The sequence below is a fragment of the Nyctibius grandis genome, chromosome Z (genome assembly GCF_013368605.1).
Source record: "Nyctibius grandis isolate bNycGra1 chromosome Z, bNycGra1.pri, whole genome shotgun sequence".
Taxonomy (NCBI): Eukaryota; Metazoa; Chordata; class Aves; order Nyctibiiformes; family Nyctibiidae; genus Nyctibius; species Nyctibius grandis.
In genome coordinates this window covers 99269683-99286977 of record NC_090695.1, presented here as the reverse complement: position 1 = coordinate 99286977, position 17295 = coordinate 99269683, and the positions used below count along the sequence as shown (strand labels likewise).

At 54.6% G+C, this 17295-nt stretch overlaps 3 protein-coding genes across 7 annotated transcripts; 2 read left to right on the top strand and 1 right to left on the bottom strand.

The window, feature by feature from the left end:
• Positions 1-340: 340 nt before the first annotated feature.
• DCTN5 (dynactin subunit 5) lies at positions 341-4385 on the bottom strand. 2 transcript variants are annotated; one of them, XM_068422339.1, is made up of 6 exons: positions 4314-4385; positions 4139-4207; positions 3603-3721; positions 3051-3162; positions 2325-2427; positions 341-1883 (listed from the first exon to the last, which is right to left on the bottom strand). In XM_068422339.1, exons 1-6 carry the CDS (start codon positions 4359-4361, stop codon positions 1786-1788), a joined length of 549 nt encoding a protein of 182 aa, XP_068278440.1. In that variant the 5' UTR covers positions 4362-4385; the 3' UTR covers positions 341-1785. The 2 variants fall into 2 exon arrangements, with proteins under 2 accessions (XP_068278440.1, XP_068278441.1); XM_068422340.1 differs by lacking the exon at positions 4139-4207 and having other exon boundaries at positions 4314-4380.
• Positions 4386-4422: 37 nt separating this feature from the next.
• On the top strand, positions 4423-13681 carry PALB2 (partner and localizer of BRCA2). Of its 4 annotated transcripts, XM_068422337.1 has the most exons (14): positions 4443-4520; positions 4595-4654; positions 4768-4849; positions 5283-5990; positions 6153-7181; positions 7908-8719; positions 9343-9426; positions 9914-10075; positions 10285-10370; positions 10591-10752; positions 10921-11037; positions 11376-11463; positions 12489-12637; positions 13288-13681. In XM_068422337.1, exons 1-14 carry the CDS (start codon positions 4467-4469, stop codon positions 13517-13519), a joined length of 3825 nt encoding a protein of 1274 aa, XP_068278438.1. In that variant the 5' UTR covers positions 4443-4466; the 3' UTR covers positions 13520-13681. The 4 variants fall into 4 exon arrangements, 3 of the variants coding, with proteins under 3 accessions (XP_068278437.1, XP_068278438.1, XP_068278439.1); XM_068422336.1 differs by having other exon boundaries at positions 4423-4520; positions 5283-7181; XM_068422338.1 differs by lacking the exons at positions 4595-4654; positions 4768-4849 and having other exon boundaries at positions 4447-4520; positions 5365-7181.
• Positions 13682-14041: 360 nt separating this feature from the next.
• Positions 14042-16278, top strand: NDUFAB1 (NADH:ubiquinone oxidoreductase subunit AB1). Its single transcript, XM_068423418.1, has 5 exons — positions 14042-14222; positions 14300-14422; positions 14535-14622; positions 15282-15393; positions 16085-16278. Exons 1-4 carry the CDS (start codon positions 14073-14075, stop codon positions 15371-15373), a joined length of 453 nt encoding a protein of 150 aa, XP_068279519.1. The 5' UTR covers positions 14042-14072; the 3' UTR covers positions 15374-15393; positions 16085-16278.
• Positions 16279-17295: the final 1017 nt, after the last annotated feature.

Genomic DNA, 17295 nt, shown 5'->3' with positions numbered 1-17295 from the left:
ATCCCTCAGACTTCTCCAGCTGCCGTCCCGTTCCTGCGCTCAAACTCACACCCCTGGATTTGGCGGCCGCCTCTCCCCACCCCTCTCCCGCGCCAGCAGCCTCCACGCTGCCACGGCCGTTCACCAAGCGATCCCGGCGAAACGCACTACGCCGTGTTGAAACTTTGAGGTGACACCATGGCAACAGCACACACAGCCCCTCCCGACCACACACGGGCCTCCCAGCCCGCGGGAGACGGCTGATGGCGAGTAACACAAGGCTGTGGCTCACATGCCCAGGCAGGGTAGAAACCTCACTCTAGTCTCAAGTTCGATTTGAAGAGTCACAACCCTGAGTCGCTTGAACAACTGAAGAGGCTTTAATTTATGTACAGTAAAAATACAAACAAACCAGGCAGTGGTGTTACATTTGGTTAACAGTAGTTACTACACACTTTAGTACTCGTACAGCTGTTTGCTACCTAAGGTGTATCAGTACTTTGCATTACACAGAGCAGCTGAAGGCTCGAGGGCTGCTGATCTCACAGTCATACACATACTACAGAACTAATACGCGTCCTGGCCCACCGCTGCCACACTACAACATGCAGGAGCCCCAGTGCTAAAAGCCAGAGAAGGACAACGCCAAGCTTTAACGTAACACAACCAGAGCAGGCAGGTTCACTGTGAGGCAGTTGTCTGGTACTGAGTCAGGTACGCACAAGTGTCAGCTGTCTCCAACTTTCACACAGCTGCTGCCAGCAAGAATTATTCCTGCTCTATCCCATGGCCAAAATGAAATGTTCACTCTTTCCAAGAAGTCTGAATCTCCTTAAGTTTTATAATGCAGAAAAGCACTAAAGAGCTTTCTGCAAGTACACCTAGTGGATAACAAGTGGGGACAAGCGCAGCATTCTCTCACCCACCTCTGGTCTCTGCTTCTGATTCCCCACTTTCTGCTGCACTGAATTCTGTGAGTGACATGGCAATCCTCTTCCCAAAGCCCTTTGGCTCTTTAAGGTCTGCGATGTTCAGGAAGTAGAACACGCATCAGCCATGAGAATCCTAACTCTGCGTGACGGGCGAGAGCACAGGACCCACGTCTACTTCAAGAGCTAAAAGCTAAGCAGCATCCCATCAGGCAAGGCATAGACAGACAGGTTTCAGTGTCAGCCAAAAGTCCTAAAGCCAATCCCAGGATGATGAACGATATCCTGTCCCTACAGGAGAGGATCTCAGTCCACGGGGAGAAAAGGAAGAGGCCATCCACCTCAACACGCAGGCCTGCAGAGCAGCAAACATCTCCCAAAGGAAAGCACTGGGTCTAATGAACCCTGGCAAGTAACTGCCCATAACACGCCCATCAGCCACACAGCACTCCTGTTCTAGGATGGAGATCGCTTCCAGCAAACGTAAACCCTCTTGCTTTGGGTCAGGAACAGAACTGACGTGACAGACAGGCTGTGGCTGCAGCGTATGCGCTGTCACCTCTGCCTTGTTCCCCAGCTGCAACGAGGAGATGCGCCCTAAAGGGAACTGCACCAGCTTTCCTGGCTCCGGAACATTTAATGGCACAGTTCAGACAACATGGAATGAATTAACATTCAAATGAGCACACAAAGTTTATACAACACGGCAGCTTTCACAAGGGACTGCTTGGCCAGACCTTCAGTGTTGAGGAACACCCACAGAAGTGCTCAGGAATGGTGCAGGGCCGTGCCCTGGTCTCACTGAACAACATCCCTCTCCCTGCCCCCAGAATACTCCTACGTGCCTGTGCTGCTCTGAAACACAGTAAATAGGCTACTAGACCTGAGTGAGCGGCAAGAACTTCTGGTAATAGCTCTTTGTAACGTCAATCATGAGCTCCTGGGTACATTCAGGGAGTTCTCCAGAGAAGAGACCTGGAAGAAGAACAAGAGTGTGACCATCAGCGTTCTTGCAGAAGGCAGAAAGAAGCTTATATGGGCTTATACTCAACATCCAAAGCAGTGACTTTGATGAGTTGTAAGTAAATACTCATAGAACAGCAAAGGGCTCTTCTCTCACGTTGAGCAATACGGTTGGATCGTTCCCTCATACCCCCTGGGACGGACTCAGACCGACTGCTGCAGCCAGGTCCCGAAACAGCTTCTGCTGTGCCCCGTAAAACGCTACCAGGAGATAAAGGACAGAGCACGCAGGTTGTGTGAGGAGGTCTCCAGCGCAGCCAGGTCGATGGGCAGGAACTAAACATTCATGTACCTCAGTTTTATGCACCTACCTCCCCCTCAACGTGTGAATAACGAGCAAGTGGACTTCCCATCCACTTCACTTATGTGCGAGTGAAGTTAGAGGGAGCGTACCTGGGCAGCCCGAGAAGACTGTGAAAGGTGGGACTACTGTTTCAGGAGGTAGTACTGTGTTGTCTAAGATCTTGCAGCAGTCTTTCAAAACGCATCTACGACCCTAAAACAGAGATGAGGTAAAGTTTATACTTGAAATACTACGTGCTTTTGCTTATTCCTGATGTTACCTAAACTTCAATGAGTTTAACTGCTCAAAACATATTCTGTGTATGAGATCATGGGAATAAATCTTTACCCTGACTGAATGTTCTCCCCAACAGAATTAACTTTTTTTTCTTTTTTGAGGAAAAACGTCCATTTGCCCTTGACTGACGCACATACAGGCAGCTGCATGTTAACACACGTCAGGGTACAAACTGGAGCCCAAAACTGGAGTCATGCAGTAACGTAGCAAGGCCTTCTCTAACTCAGCAACCTTGACTACTTTGTGTTACTTGCACACAAACACAATTCCACTCGTACTTGGTGGAAAGGCTGCCTCCCCCGGGCCGTCCCATTAGCCACAACATTGCTGGGATGGATTTTCCAAACAGAGCCAGCTGAACCTGCTGTCCTCAGCACAGCAAAAGGGAAAGGACCATTTGCGAGGAGAAGGAAGAGGAGAAAGGAACAGCACAGAGGAAGTACACTTGCTCCAGCCAGCTGGTGCAAATCCCTCCCCCACTGCTGTTACAAAGCTTCCACAGTACTCAAGAGTTTAAAGAACAGAGAAACGGCACTCACAATGACACAGTTCTTGCCTATGTGGACGTAGGAGCCAATCTGGGCTGCATTGACAACACAGTCCTCTTCTATGAAGACATGATCACCGATGTGGAGAGGGAAAAAGGCCACCCTGTGACAGGAGAGTTATTTGTTCCCGTGTGCAATATACAGACTGATCCACGACACTGTCAGACCCAAAACGATGCTGTGGAGCCTCCCACCTCCAGCTGCACTGCCAGAGGTAGATCTGATACTAAGGAAAATTAAACACCAGCTGGTCTTTTCTCACCTCCATCTAAAGGATGGCCCAAACGAGCAGCAGGGAGATGTTGTAAATAAACAAACAAGTGAAACACGTGCTTCAGTTAGCTATTTTAATATAGCCTAGCCTTTCCATACTGGGGGCTGAAGGGAACGCCAACCTTCAAGGCAAAGCTGAGAGTTTGAGGAAAAGGCAGGTTTAGAGGGACATATTTCTGCTGCAAGAGGACCACAGATCTCAGCCAAGCCGATGTGTTTTTTTGGGTATACAGATTTTAACTTCCCCCCTAGCAGAAGGGGATCTCTTACCCTTTACTAAACTTCTTGAAGGGGGGTCTGATGACACTGCGGCTTTTCACCACGCAGTGTCGTCCAACCCGCACGTTTGCCAGGTCACCGCGGATGATGCAGTCGTTCATAACTATTGTCTGGAGGAGAAAAGAGAGATAAATGAGCTCCAGTTTCCACCCGAGATACCAGTTATTACACGGACTCATGCAGAGGTCAGGCCACTCCAGCAAGATTATGTTACCTCAGAGAGAATTCTTTTAGTTAAAAGAAAAGCGAGAACAAAGCAAATGACACGGGAGCCTGGAACCACCAGCCGTGCTCCTGTCACATCAGTGACCCGCACAGAACGAGCCAACACACAGAAACACGTTGTTGTGTGGAAAAAAGCCCCGTGATCTGCTCGCACGCAGAGGAAGCTGTTTGTGTTCCCGGAGAGCAGAGCTGCGGGGCCGACAGCGGCGGGGACAGGGACCCCGCGCCTCGGCCGCGCTCCCCTCCCGCCCAGCCGAGCCACCGGGGCGGGGGGACACCGCGGCGCCCTCCCCGCCGCCTACCTTGCCGTTGAGAACGATGTTCTGGCTGCCGCAGAGCACGGACTGCCGGCTCACCTTATTGCCGGAGGCCTGCGGGGAGAACGGGCGGGTCACTGCGGCCGCCCTCGGGCCCCGACGCCTCCCCGCCACCCCACCCCAGCGCCACAGTCAGCCAGCCCGCCCCGGCCCCCCGCACCGTCTCGATGTACTCGGACTTGTTGTAGAGCATCTCGCTCAGCTCCATGGCGGCGCCGCCGCTTCCGCCCAGCCCCGCCCGACTTCCGGCACGTCACTTCCTGCCGCCGGCCGGCGCTTCCGCCGCGGGGCGGCCTACGGCGGCCCGGGGGCCATGGAGGAAGGACCGGGGGCCGCGGGGGCCCTCAGTGGCGCCGAGAAGGAGAAGGTGCGGGACCGGGCGGGGCGGGGGGCGGCGGGCGCGGCGGCGGCAGCCCCAGCCCGGTGCGTTGTGTCTTGCAGCTGCGGGAGAAGCTGGCGCTGCTGAGGAGGGAGTACAGCGAGACCGTCAGCCGGCTGCGGGTGAGCGGGCCGAGCCGGGGTCGGGGCCGGCGGCGGTGGGGCTCGGCCCGGCCGGGCGCGGGAGGAGGAGCTGGGAGGCCGGTCCCAGCCCCGCGCCGGTGTTGTGTCCGCAGCGGGCGCGGCGAGCCGAGCGAGCGCGGAGCCACGGCCGGGGCACGGCGGCGGAAGGGGGCCGGCGGGAGCGGAGCCCCGCAGGTAGGAGCCGGCCGGCGGCCTCCCGGGGGGAGCGGCCGTGGTCGCGCCAGCCGCCGTGCGCGCCCCTTGTCATGGCCCAGCGCGGGCCCAGCCCAGCCACCACCGCCCTGTGTGCCCCCGCGGCCCGTCCTGCCGAGCCGGGGACCGGGCCGGGCCCAGCTCTGCTGGCAGCCTGGCCCCGCTGTCCCCTCTTTGCTGCTGCCACATCCACGGCCCCCACACCCACACCCAGCCCTTCCAGTGCTGCTGGATCGTGACCTGCAATAACATCTCCTCTCCTTTCCTCCTCACCAGCCCTGCAGTGCTCTCTGATCCCGACTGTGAGATCCCACTCGTTCGCTCCTAACAAAGTCAGACAGTTTTACTGTGTGATGTTTTCCTTGGACAGGACTTCGCTGACAGTACTTTACACATACAACGTTTTTCCCCACAGGTTCTAGAGATGACGCATCTCCTAGTGCTGGCAAACATGAAACCTCTCAGTTACAGACTAAAACCTGCTCTGATCTTGACAGAGAGAAGAAAACATCTGTCCCATTTAAACACGTTCCTGAATTCTCCAATGACGAGGCTAGCCTGCAGGACAGCTCGCAGGCAGAAGGCACACAGGCTAGCCAGGAAAACCTGTGCTATGGAATCGTTAGGCCTGCCCCTGAGGAGAAAAAACCCCAGACCTCCAGAAGCTTGTTGAAGCTGAGGAGACGGACGAAGGCTGTGGTATCGGAGGAAGGGGAATCGGTGCGTGATGTAATCAATGCTGATGAAACGGTGAAAAATCAAATTGCCAGTACAGAGGAACTCCGGTCACCAGTCTTCAGGCGAAGCAGTCTCTCAAACACTGAGGAAAACGCTCAGAGAGCATCCAGGCCAGCAGTCGTGCAGAGAGAAGAAAGCAGTTTCACTCCTCCCGATGCAGCGTTAGGAGAGCTTGACGACAGTGTCCCTGCAGCAGAGCCTGGACTGCTCCCGTGTGCGCTGAGGGACAGCAGCGGTGTCGGGCAGCCTGAGTCTCCCCATGCTGTGGCTATGTCTGATAACCGTGTGCCTGCACGGTCGTGTTCAGAGAACGGTGACTCTGTGTTACTGGACACCAGTGGTGATGGAGGAAAAGAATCCTGCAGTATAATCAAACAAACAGACGGTGAGAGTATGTGTGAGGGTCAGGGAGAATTACATGAGCTCTTGGATTTAATGTCAGAAAATGAAGTGTTGCCTGCTGACGGAAATAACGCTGTAACTAATGAGAGCAAAAGCCACGAAGGAAATCAGAGTGACACTAATAGCTTAAATCCCTTTCCTGCAGATCTTGCTTTGGGCAATGCTGAAGAACTGTTGGAGAATCAACAGCTTGAAATCCAGTCAAGACTTTCTCAGCCAGAAGAGGTGACAGCTCCTGAAAGCGCACTGAACTCGTGCACGGTGGTTGAAGGGCTTCTCTTCCCGGTTGAATACTACGTCAGGACAACCCGACGCATGTCTAACTGCCAGAGGAAAGTGGACCTCGATGCTGTGATTCTCAGCCAGCTGGGCAGAAGTAAGAAAGGTCAGCGAAGTAAGTGCAAGCAGAAAGATGCAAATTCAGATCAGCCCTCCCAAGAAGGAGCTGAAAATGATTTGGAGTCAGGGGTCGTGCCATTCCCTTTTCTTGGTGCAGAAAATGATCCAGCAAATTCAACTAGTCCTCAGAAATCCCTTCCTGCGTCCAGTGGTAGCAGCACTTCACTTGGATCGATTTCTCAAAACAGCATCACTGGCACCAAGCGAGATCAGAGACGATCACAGAGGAAACAAAAGGGAGGAAGAAAGTCTACCTGCAAACCCCCTGTGCATCAAGTGTCACAGGAACTTACAGAGAGTTTGGATCTCCTAACAACGAGGGAAAGCAGGAGTCTGCTGTCAAATGAGTGTCAGAGTGAAAAGGAAAACTGTGAGGCTAATCCTGAAAAATCAGATGAGAGAGGGTTTGCTGCTGCTGCTGCAGCGCTTGTGTCTGGAGAGACAGAACTGACTGGTGCCATACAGCCAACGAGCGCTGATCCTCCTGGAGGAAGCCAAGTGCTGGGCAAACGCCGGAAGACTCTGGTAGAGCAGGTTCAAAATCCACTGCAGAACAGCGATTCTCTAAACCCAGAGAGTGAAACTTTTGCCAGCCACGTAGGAGATCTGGAAGCCAACTTAACTGTGGGTCAGGCTGATAAACATCCAGTGGAGCACGTTAAGAAGCAGCACGTGCAAGGAGCCTGCGGGGATGAGCAGCTCCTCGCAATTAACGTCCCTCTGCGCCGCTCCCTGCGGTCCTCTGCAAGACAGAGAGCCAGCCAAGTCCCCAAAGGTACTGCATGGAATACTCCCTGAAACCAGAGCCCGAGAGCAAGGCAGGGAAACCTCCCAGCGAGTGCATGCACTGATGTTCATGCCCTGCTGTATTTTTTTATTCAAGAAAATCTGGTATGGGTTAGCTATTTTTTCTTTAATGAAAGCTTTTTAAAAGTATAGATCATTGTGGTGCCCGTGTTCCTTGCACAATTCCAGAAACTTCTGCTTCAGCACAGTGACAGGCAGTGAACACCAGTGCATGGGTGAGGAGCAGGGCTGAGAACTTCCTGAGCTGCCTTTGCTGTTGGAGTGAATATTGTGCACAGTGGACCTGATTTTCCAGCAAATGGCTGTAAATGTCTGTTTCTCCAATTAAGTCTGCATATTAATGATTGGGGTTTTTTTAGGGGTGACAAGTGTGAAACACAAAGAATAGCATTACAGTCTGAGGGGCTGTGAATACTGTGAAAAGAGAAAGTGTTGGGATAAAACCAAACTGCCCAGGCTCTCGGTCAATCCTGGCAGCCTTGGGCAATGGTGTTTTAGCTCAAGGTTTGATGCAGAGCAGTTGCAGAGGGTAATGCCTTTCCAGAAAAGTGCCACTTCCACGTGTTAAGATGGATGTGTCTTTTTTTTTGAAAATAGATCAGGGTGACACTCTGGATGAGAGGTTCTGAAAAGGCTAGTTGCTGGTTATTTTATGATGCAATGTTCTCCTATTGTTGTGTTTTTCTTTGTCTAGATGACAGCAAAAGAGGACGCAGCCATCCAACAGGCTCAGAGGGTCCTGCGTCCCTTGGCCTCCCTGCTGGGGACCCCGATGCTTGTGGCTCTCTCTTCTCCTTCCGCAGTCGGCAGTGGCTGGCCCCCACACTGGATATCAGAGAGTTTCACTTACCAGATGAGGAATTTGGGCTACTAAAACTTGAGAAATTAGAATCTTCCCCTGTGAATGACTTGGAGGTTTTTGTTCCTCGTGTGTTTGGAGATGGTGCGGCTTCAGAGGACGCACAAGATGCACAAATGAATCCAGATAAAAAAAGGCTCGAAAGTAATTTGATTTCACCTTTTAAAAATGGATTGCCCAGGTTACCTCATGTAGAAGGCCCAGCTTCCAGGAAGGAACTTTCCACGCATGAATTGCTGTTTACTCCCATGGGGACTGTCCTAGCTGGTGCTCCCACTCAGCCTGAGTCCCAGATCTCCTCATCTGTTTTCCCTGTCGTGGGTGCAACCCCAGCTGTTCTACCAGGAGTATGCAGTGAGGTCTGCCCCAACACACCTTCTGTACCTCCCTCGCAAGCGAGCCTGTGTTCCTCCAAAGGAGCATCTGCCCAGGTCGTGGATGATGGGGAATGCAAAGGCTCTGCTGTTCCACTGCACTTGGACAGCTGTGGTGCAGGATCTGCTGGAGAAGAGGAGGAACAAGGTACAACGTTGTGTTTAGAAGCAGAAAGAGATCCCGGTAATAAATCTGATGAGGCTGTTGCCTTGGAGAAGCGTCAGCAGCCAGAGAGCAAACAGCAGAGATCCTGCAGAGCTTCTCCTGAACAGGTAACAAGCTGCCTCTTTGCCAAGGGTACTGAGCCAGCGGTTTTGTGGGCGAATCCCCTTTTCCAGAGTCTCACCTGACTTCAGGGGAAGGACCTCTTTGCATGCTAGCCCTGTGTGCTGTCTTTTAGCTGGCTTGGTGAATGTTTGGGTTTCATGTTGCCTCAGGCCTTTTGACCTCAAGAGCAAATTCTTCAAAATCCTGTTTGATGAAACTGGAGGTGTGGGTTTCAGTGCTTACTGCAGGATGCGTGTTTGAAACGTGTGTATGAACAAAAAGTTTCTGGTACCCACATAGTGTTGGTCTACCTTCAGGAAGATTTTCAGCTAGGATTTGGTAAAGGCAATTAAATTACTCACATGCGGGGTGGGTACTGAGAGAATGACTTGTGTTTGAAGGCTGAGAGGTGCAGAGCTGTGGTAAAAGACAGTTTTCAGGTGAAACCAGGAAATAACCTGTCTGGGATCTCTTGTTTTTCAAAAACATGCAAGTACAAAAAGAGGTGCTCCTACCACAGCTCTCCAACAACTGCATGCAGAGTGAATTCACGCTTCTGCCTCGTTCTTGCAGGTGCTGAACGTAATTTCAAAGTTGAATTATCCTCATTCTTTACTTGTTTGTGCAGAAAACAGATGTAGCAGAACAGTTGACTCCGGTACTGCGTGATGGCCTGAGAGAAGAGAGCTTGCAGCTTGTATCAAAGCTAAAGGTGGGATAACATCGGGTAATTGTTTACTGAGTCAGTACCAGCTCTTTAACACCAAGTTTAACAAAAATGTGATAAAAACTGCAGAATGGCTAGTAGTCTGTGCTGCTGCAAGTGCTGTCTGCCATTTGTGCAGCAAGGGAAGCAAGTGCATGACCGCAGGCTGACTGCAGGCTGGTGGCACTCGGGCTTTGTTGTGGCTGTGCCATGGTACCCCCAGTGCTGTCCCAGCTCTGGGCTCTGCTGGGTTCCTGTCATTTCAAATGACAAGGGATTTTTGTGAAGTGAGCCAATATATTTGCTGCTCTGAGGGTGAAACCCACCAGGCTTGTTTTCCTTGATGCCTTACTGGCACTTTACTCAAAATTAAACGTTGTAAGCGTTAAGTTTTAGCCTCACACTGAATGTCAAGCACTTTCCTCAAGCTGAATTTGCAGGTTAGATAACCATGTCTGTCAGAAGAAAACCAGCACCGTTTTGTTTTGGACAGGATTCTTCAAGTTCCTGTGCCGTGGATGTGAGCACCATGTGGTGGGAAGCAGCGGGCAGCAGGGAGCTGTGCGTGGTGACTGCTTGTGAGAGCTCTGTCTCCCTGTGGAAACCTCTGGCATCCGACCGCTGGGGAAAGGTCTACACTTGGCAGCTCGGAGAGGTATGAACACAGTCCTTATTTCTAGAATTTAGGACAACTTTCTTGTCCCAGTGTGTTAGTTCTCAAGATACAAGGAGCTTGCAGTCTTGGGTGCAAGGGAAGTTCTTTAGGTGGCATAATTTTTTCATTCCATCAGGCAATGGAATCCATCAGGAATAAAGTCAAAGGGACATCGTGGGTGACACTGAATTCCTGTTTTGCTGTCCTAGATCCCTGTAATACAGATCGTTCCTCTGCCTGACACCTGCAATCTCGTGTGTATAGCACTGGGAGATTTGGAGATTGGAGAAATAAGGTGGTGTATTTATTTCTTACGAGCGCTTTGCACCCTGTCACTTCCTCAGTCATTTAACAGTTGGAAAATATGGAAGGGATTTCTAAAAATCAACTATAAAGACTTGCTTATTCGTCCCTAGAGGTGGTAGAGGGTTTAAACACATGCTTATTTTTACATGCTATGGCATGTTTGAGTTACGTTTCCTTCTGTCACTATGTGTACTTTTCTCTTAATTTAGGCTCTTGCTTTATTCTTCTGAGAATGACTCATTCAAGCAATCACTAATAAAAAGTGGAAATATAAAAGCTGTTCTTGGGCTAAGGGACAGGAGGCTGGTCAGCAGCAGCAGGACTGTGCAAGAGCAGCAAGTGGAAGTAGTATCGCTTTCAGAGACAGGAAGGTGAGTCTGCTGGGTTTGGGGTGGTCTCGTTGTGGCAGGTGGAAGAAAAGCAAGGAGAGACCTGGGATGTAGAAGAGCGTCAGGTTCCTCTTTCTGGAGGTGTGCTGAACCCAGAACACGTACTTCTTATTTTGGCTGCCTTTTCTCACGTGCTGATCTGCTGTTCAGGAGCAAGGACGGACAGACTTTGATGCCCCCCGAAGAAACTGTGTTAGCTTTTGCTGAAGTGGAAGGAATGCGAGACGCCTTGGTTGGCACCACCGCCGTGAACAGCATCGTTGTTTGGTCAGTGTTGCCTTTGCAGTGACATGATTTAGCTCGCAGGTGTAGGCAGTGGCTGTGACAGCTGCAGGGGTTACATGGGCGCGTTGGTGGGCAGCTGATTTGCCTGTGGTAGTTGTCAGAGGGCCTGTGGTCTGGCACGTTAACAGGGGGGTAGATAGTGAATGAACAATGCTGCTGTAATTCCACTTGCTTTTGCATCCTCTTTGTTACATCTCTTCCTGTGGTTTCGTTTATGTGAAACCAAAAATGTGTCCATCTTGCACAGTGGTGTAACTGATTAGAAAATAACGGATAGAGGGTGGAAATGCACTCAGAATTTGTATTTTCACCGACTGCAGGAACTTGAAAACAGGCCAGCTCCTGAAGAAGATGCACGTTGGCTATTCCTACCCAGCTTCCATCTGCCACCGAGCGTATTCCGACTCTGTACGTACACGAAATATGACACGCAGTTTATGCATGGACAGCACTGACTAACTGTAGCAGAGACCTAAAGGATGAGGGTTTCTAGAGCAGATTGCAGTGTTAGCTCTGATACACTGGAGGTATTTCAAAGGCAAACAGGTGAACCGTGAGAAATAAGCCACACTGGCTACCTCGAATTCTTGGCTTTCTGCAGTATACTGATAAAACGAGTGATGCATCACAGTGTATCCAAAGCAGCAGCAGCCTGGATGTGGGAGCAGCAGTACGGTTGCCCAGTGCTGGTACTTGCTAAGTCTCTTCCATGTCACGTGTGGGTGACTGCCAGCGTGGTGGTGGCACACGGCCCTGGTTGGAAAACTGATCTGAAGTGGTTAGTATTTATGTATACCCTGAGGATTAAAAAAACAAGATTCATGCTAATGATTCTTTCCCACTTGCTTCCACCTGTGCTGTGGTTCCAGGTGGATTTTTCTAGTTTATGGAGGATTTGATTGTTTTCAGTGAGCATTTAACCTTTTGGGGCAAGAACGTCCTGTCTGGTAGTGATGGCTTGAGTCACACTTTGGAGACTTCCTCAGAATATCCGTCCCAGCGTGTTTCGTGCTGGCCTGTGGCTGTTTGGAGAGCTGCAGCTTTCAGCTGTGCTGGTTTGCATGGAATTCTTGTTAAATTTATAAGCTCCTGGGGATTAAGATGAGCCCCAGACGTTGTACTTTATATGTCACCTCATCCTCCAGCAAGTTTAGCTTTTTCAGGCAGAAAGATAAGCGCATACATCCACTGGGTCACTGGGCTGTCACGCTGCTCTATTGCATCAGCCCTTATCAGTCAGCAGCTGCTTTGGGTTTTATCTAATTTGATAAGGAAAGTAAACAATTTCTGTTTTGTTCAGTAAAAATAGTGCATCACTCTCCATGGGGCTTTGATTATAGAGAGGATGTAGCAATTCATTATTGGAAAATTATTTAGTTTTTTTCCCCCTCTTGCTGTTGTTTTTAGTGATGTATTTTCCCTCCGTGTGCCAGGGCCTCCTGTTTGTTGTTCTAAGTCATCCCCACGCCAAAGAGAGCGAGTCCTGTGGGAACCCCGCCTTCCGCGTGGTAGCGTTCAACCCCAGAACAGCCAGGAGCACGGGCGTGATGTTCTCCTCCCTCCCGCCGGCGCACGCTGGAAGGCGAGTACCCGGGGGCTCCTCCGAGGTGGTTTGTGGGGGGATTGCTTACTGAGCTGCGCAGCGCTGCTGGCAGGGCTCCCTTTGCCATCCTGCCCCGGATAAGGAGGCTCCATCCATCACTGCCGCCCGTCCCTGCGCAGGCTGGAGCGGGGCGAGGGTGTTGGCCGCTTCCTGCCCGCTCCCCGCCCCGCTCTGCGCGCTGACCTCTGAGCTCCCGGGCTCTGCCGACAGACGGGGGCTTCAGCTCCTGCCCGCTCGCTGCTTTTGTGTGCTCTTGGAGGTTTACTTCTGTGAAGCAGCTGCTTGCAGTCAGATGACCTTTTCCTTCCTCTGTCTTGCGTTTTGAAGACTAAGCTCTTTCAGACTCAGTCTTGCGACGCGCTCACAGCCACCGTAGCATTAGCGGGCTGGGATCTTGGCTCACGGAACGATTTCCAAGTGTGCACTGAGGCTGTGGGAGGGTTGTCTGGACATCCATCCCTTGTTCTCAGGTGGGCCGAGTATACACCATGTAACATGACCTGGCTTCCTGCAGTTGGCTCAAATTTATTCGTTTTCAACGTTAAAAATCAGCAAATTTTTAAAAATGATGTGAGAGTGTTTTGTCCAAACTAACTGCAGCGTCGTGACCCTCCCGTGTGTGACCGCAGGTACCTGGAGGGTGACGTGAAGGACGCCTCTGCCGTGGCCGTGCTGACGTCGGGAGCCATCGCCGTGTGGGACCTGCTGCTGGGGCAGTGCACGGCCCTGCTGCCCCCGGACCCAGAGCGGGGCTGGGCACTGGCCCGCTGGGCCACCACCAGCGCCTGCCTGCTGGCCGGGCAGCGGGACGGCACCGTCTGCCTCTACCGGTACCGACAGCCCCAGACAGGAGTGGCCTGACGCAGGAGGAGGGGCGAGGACCCCCGCCCCGGTGGAGCCTGGCGCTTCAGCTCGGGCACGTCGGGGCTGCCGGTAACGGGCTGTGCGGGCCGGGTACCGGGCTGGCGGGCGCTGCCGGGCGCCCCGGTGTGTGCAGGGCCATTAAACCTGTGTGCTGAGGAACGGCTCCGTGCCTGCTGCCTTGGGGGGGGATCTGAACCGGGGCGGGGGATCTGACCCCGGGGGGCTCTGCCCCGGGGAGGGGGGGCTCTGCCCGGGGGCGGGGGGCTCTGCCCGGGGAGGGGAGATATGCCCCGGGGAAGAGGGGCTGTGCCCGGGGAAGGGGGCCTGTGCCCGGGGAAGGGGGCCTGTGCCCGGGGAAGGGGGCCTGTGCCCGGGGAAGGGGCTGTGCCCGGGGCCGTGGTTCTGCCCGGGGCTCCGCGATCACGGCGCGGCCGCCGGCCGCCAGGGGTCGCTGCCGCCGCCGCCGCTCCCCGCGCGTGGCCGGCCCGCCCCGCCCGCCGCGCGCGGGGGCCGCCGGGAGCGGCGCGGTGCCCGCCGGGAAGAGGTCACCATGGCGGCCCGTGTCCTCTCGGTCTGCGCTCGCCGCCTCCTGCCCCGGCCGCCCCCGGCCGCCCCCCGGCCCGCCGCGCTCGGCACCCTCTGCCCCCGCCGCCCGCTGGTCCCGGACACGGCCCCGCCGCTGGCGCAGCTCCTGGCGCAGGTAAGGGCCGGGCGGGCGGGCGGGCAGGGGGGCGGCGGGCGGCCCGGCAATGCCCGCTGCCGCCCGGTGTCTCGCAGGTGCCGCGGGCGCGCTGGCCGCCGTGCCGCTGCTTCTCCGAGCTGCCGCCCCTCACGTTGGCCGACATCAAGGAGCGCGTCCTCTACGTCCTCAAGCTGTACGACAAGATCGACCCGGAGAAGGTGGGGGACGGGCGGGAGGTGGGCGGCGGGAGGGCCCCGGTTTAACCTGGGGGTCCTGCCCCGGCGCCCCGAGGTGGCTGCGGCCCGCTGACCTGCGGCCGTTCTTCCCCAGCTCACGGCCGAGTCCCACTTCATGAAGGACCTGGGTCTGGACAGCTTGGACCAAGTGGAGATCATCATGGCCATGGAAGACGAATTCGGTAATTCAGAGCCACGCGCGCTCGGATCCGTCGCTGCCTTTTCTGGCTGACCCTTGAGCAGAGCTGTAGCAAACGAGTATTAGTTCTTGTTCTGTTCTCTGAACGGTAACGACTCTTCTCTGATGTAATTCAAAGAAAATGGTGCCGTTCTCGGTTGGTGAGAACATGCGCTGGTCGCTGGTGGCCCTGGCAGGAGTCAGGAGGAGGTGTCCATCCGTCCGTCTGCTGCTGAGCTCGGTCCCCCCGGGCACACCGGCTGCTTTTCTCCCTGCACCCCCCCGGGGCACCAGCCGCCCGGGCAGGGGGAGTGGGGCTGGCAGGCTGTGAGAGGGCAGCGGGTGGTAGGATTAGCGTGAAGGCGGTGCCTGGAGCTGGTCTTGGCTCCTGCTTGTGAAATCACAAATATTCCAGATTTTTCCTCACCAGGATTTTTTTCATCCTCAATCTTTGATGCTACTAGGAAAAAAGGGTGGTTTTTTCCTTACTAGTTTATATTCCCCGCTGTGGCTGCCGTGTCCCTTCTCATCCAGTGAGGGAGCGTTGACTCTGACTGAGGCAGCAGCCCCGGCCCTTCGTGCCCCCGAGCCGGCGGTGATGGCGTCCTTTAGCCTTGCTCCTGTTTCCGTTGCTTTGGGCTAAACGTGTGCACTTGCTTCCAGGGTTTGAAATTCCTGATGGAGACGCAGAGAAGTTAATGTGTCCGCAGGAGATTGTAGATTACATTGCAGATAAGAAGGATGTTTATGAATAAAAACAGTTCTTCAAAGACGGGTGAGTAGAACCGTGCTCCTGCGAGTGTCACACGCCTGCGTGAGGTGACAACGCCGCAGGGCTGTGTGGGAGGGGGGCTGGCAGGGCCGGGAGGAGGGAGGGTGAGGGGTGCTGTTTTCCTGAGGCATCTGCTGCTGGCGGGAGGGCGTTTGGCTGAGCCACCCTCGTCTTGCCCCGTGTGGCACTTCCAGCCTCAGAGTAGCCACAGGTCTTCTGGTAGATGGCGATTTGACTTCAGTTGTGGAAGTCCAGGGTGGGCACCTCCGGTGGCAGGTCATAGCAGAGCTCCCGCCTGCCCGTGGCCACCGTTTCCTCCCCGCCAGCCGCAGCTGGAGGCCGCAGCAGGGACGGAAATGGGCAGGAAAGGGTTATTGGAGCGACTGGCCTGGGGGGCTGCAGGGGAAATGGGCTGCTGGCCTCGGGCCAGGGCGCAGCAGCAGCTCGGTGGTTCCTGTTTGTTCCTGTGTGCGCTTGGGCCTCCCCCCACGCTCTCCCCTGGGGTGGGGGGGACTGGGGCCCTTCCCTGCGCTCAGCCGTGGTGAGAGTCCTGGTGATGTGAAAGGCTCGTGAGGGGCCTGCTGGGGGTGCTCAGCTTGTCTTGGCTCCGCCTGACCCCCTGCTTAAACTGGAGTGGTTAAACTGGAGTTCTCAGCTGATGAAATACTAAATCTGTGGATTTTTTTTTTAATAGGAGATGTCTTTACCCCTCGGCCTGGGCTGGTGTCAGCGGGCGTGGGTGTACGCGCACGTGCTGCACCATTGCTGCTTGCATCGGAAAGGTGTACGGGGCCCTTGTATTTAAAGCTGTCTGTGTTGTCCTTTAAAAACAAGAAAAAAAAGAATAAAAATATAAGACCATTGGTGTGTCAGTGGCCTTTCCCTTTCGCCCCGTGTCCGTGTTCAGCGTGTGAAGGACACCTCGGGGCTGAGTAACTCACCCCTCTGACCCCGGCGCTGACCCAGCACAGCCTGGGCTCGACTGGGACCCGTTGGTTACCCCCGGGGGTAGCAGCACCGTCAGCCAAGCGCAGCGGGAGGGCTCTGGGGGGGCAGCGGGCGCTGGGCTTGTCTTGTTGAGAGCACTTTGCCGTTCCTGCTCCGCAGAGCACTGGCAGCACCCGTGCAGCCCATGCCCCTGTGCCCAGAGCTCTGCCCCTGCCGCGGGCGCTCGTCCCCATCTCGCCGCTCCTGCTGGCTGCTCTCTCCCACGAGCCGCCCTCCCGCTGCCTCCGTGTATTTCCTCAGCGCTGGTGAAAACAAGCCAGTTCGGTTGGAGAGGCTTCTGCTTTCCCCGTGGAAAATAAACGGGGGAGTGACTTTCCTGCTGCTGGAAAGCAGAATCGCATCAGTGGTTGTGAGCCCAACTGATCTCGGCCGGGCGGCTCGCTTGGGATTTCCCCCGAGACACAAACCAGTTATTTCTGGACACTGCCTGGTTTTTACTCTGAGACAAGAAATACGTTCCTGTGTCCAAGAGGCACTGCCAGGCTGCGAGCCAAGAAAGTGTCACTCGATAACGTCTCTTCCTCTGACAATCAGGGCGGTGGAGGATGGAAAATGGAGCCCGGCCTGTCGGCGTGGCACACGGTGCCTGGGCGCGGTGGGGATGTTCTCAGGGCTTCAAACACCGCGTGGTGCTGAATCCTCGCCCGGCTGGGTGGCCCCGGGCCGGCTGGGTGGCCCTGGGCTAGCTGGGCGACACTCTGCCCTCAGGGCACAGGTTTCACTCCTGTGGTGTGCGAGGCTGGTGCCTTTGGAAACGTCTTCGCGGCTCCTTCCCCCCGGTGTGTTCTGACACGTTTTCTGAGCAGGCTGCCCGGTGGAACTGGGGGGGATGACAGTCCTTTGTGGCCACCGTGTCTGTGCTGGTTTCAGGGCACCTGCTCGGAGGCAGCAGTGGCG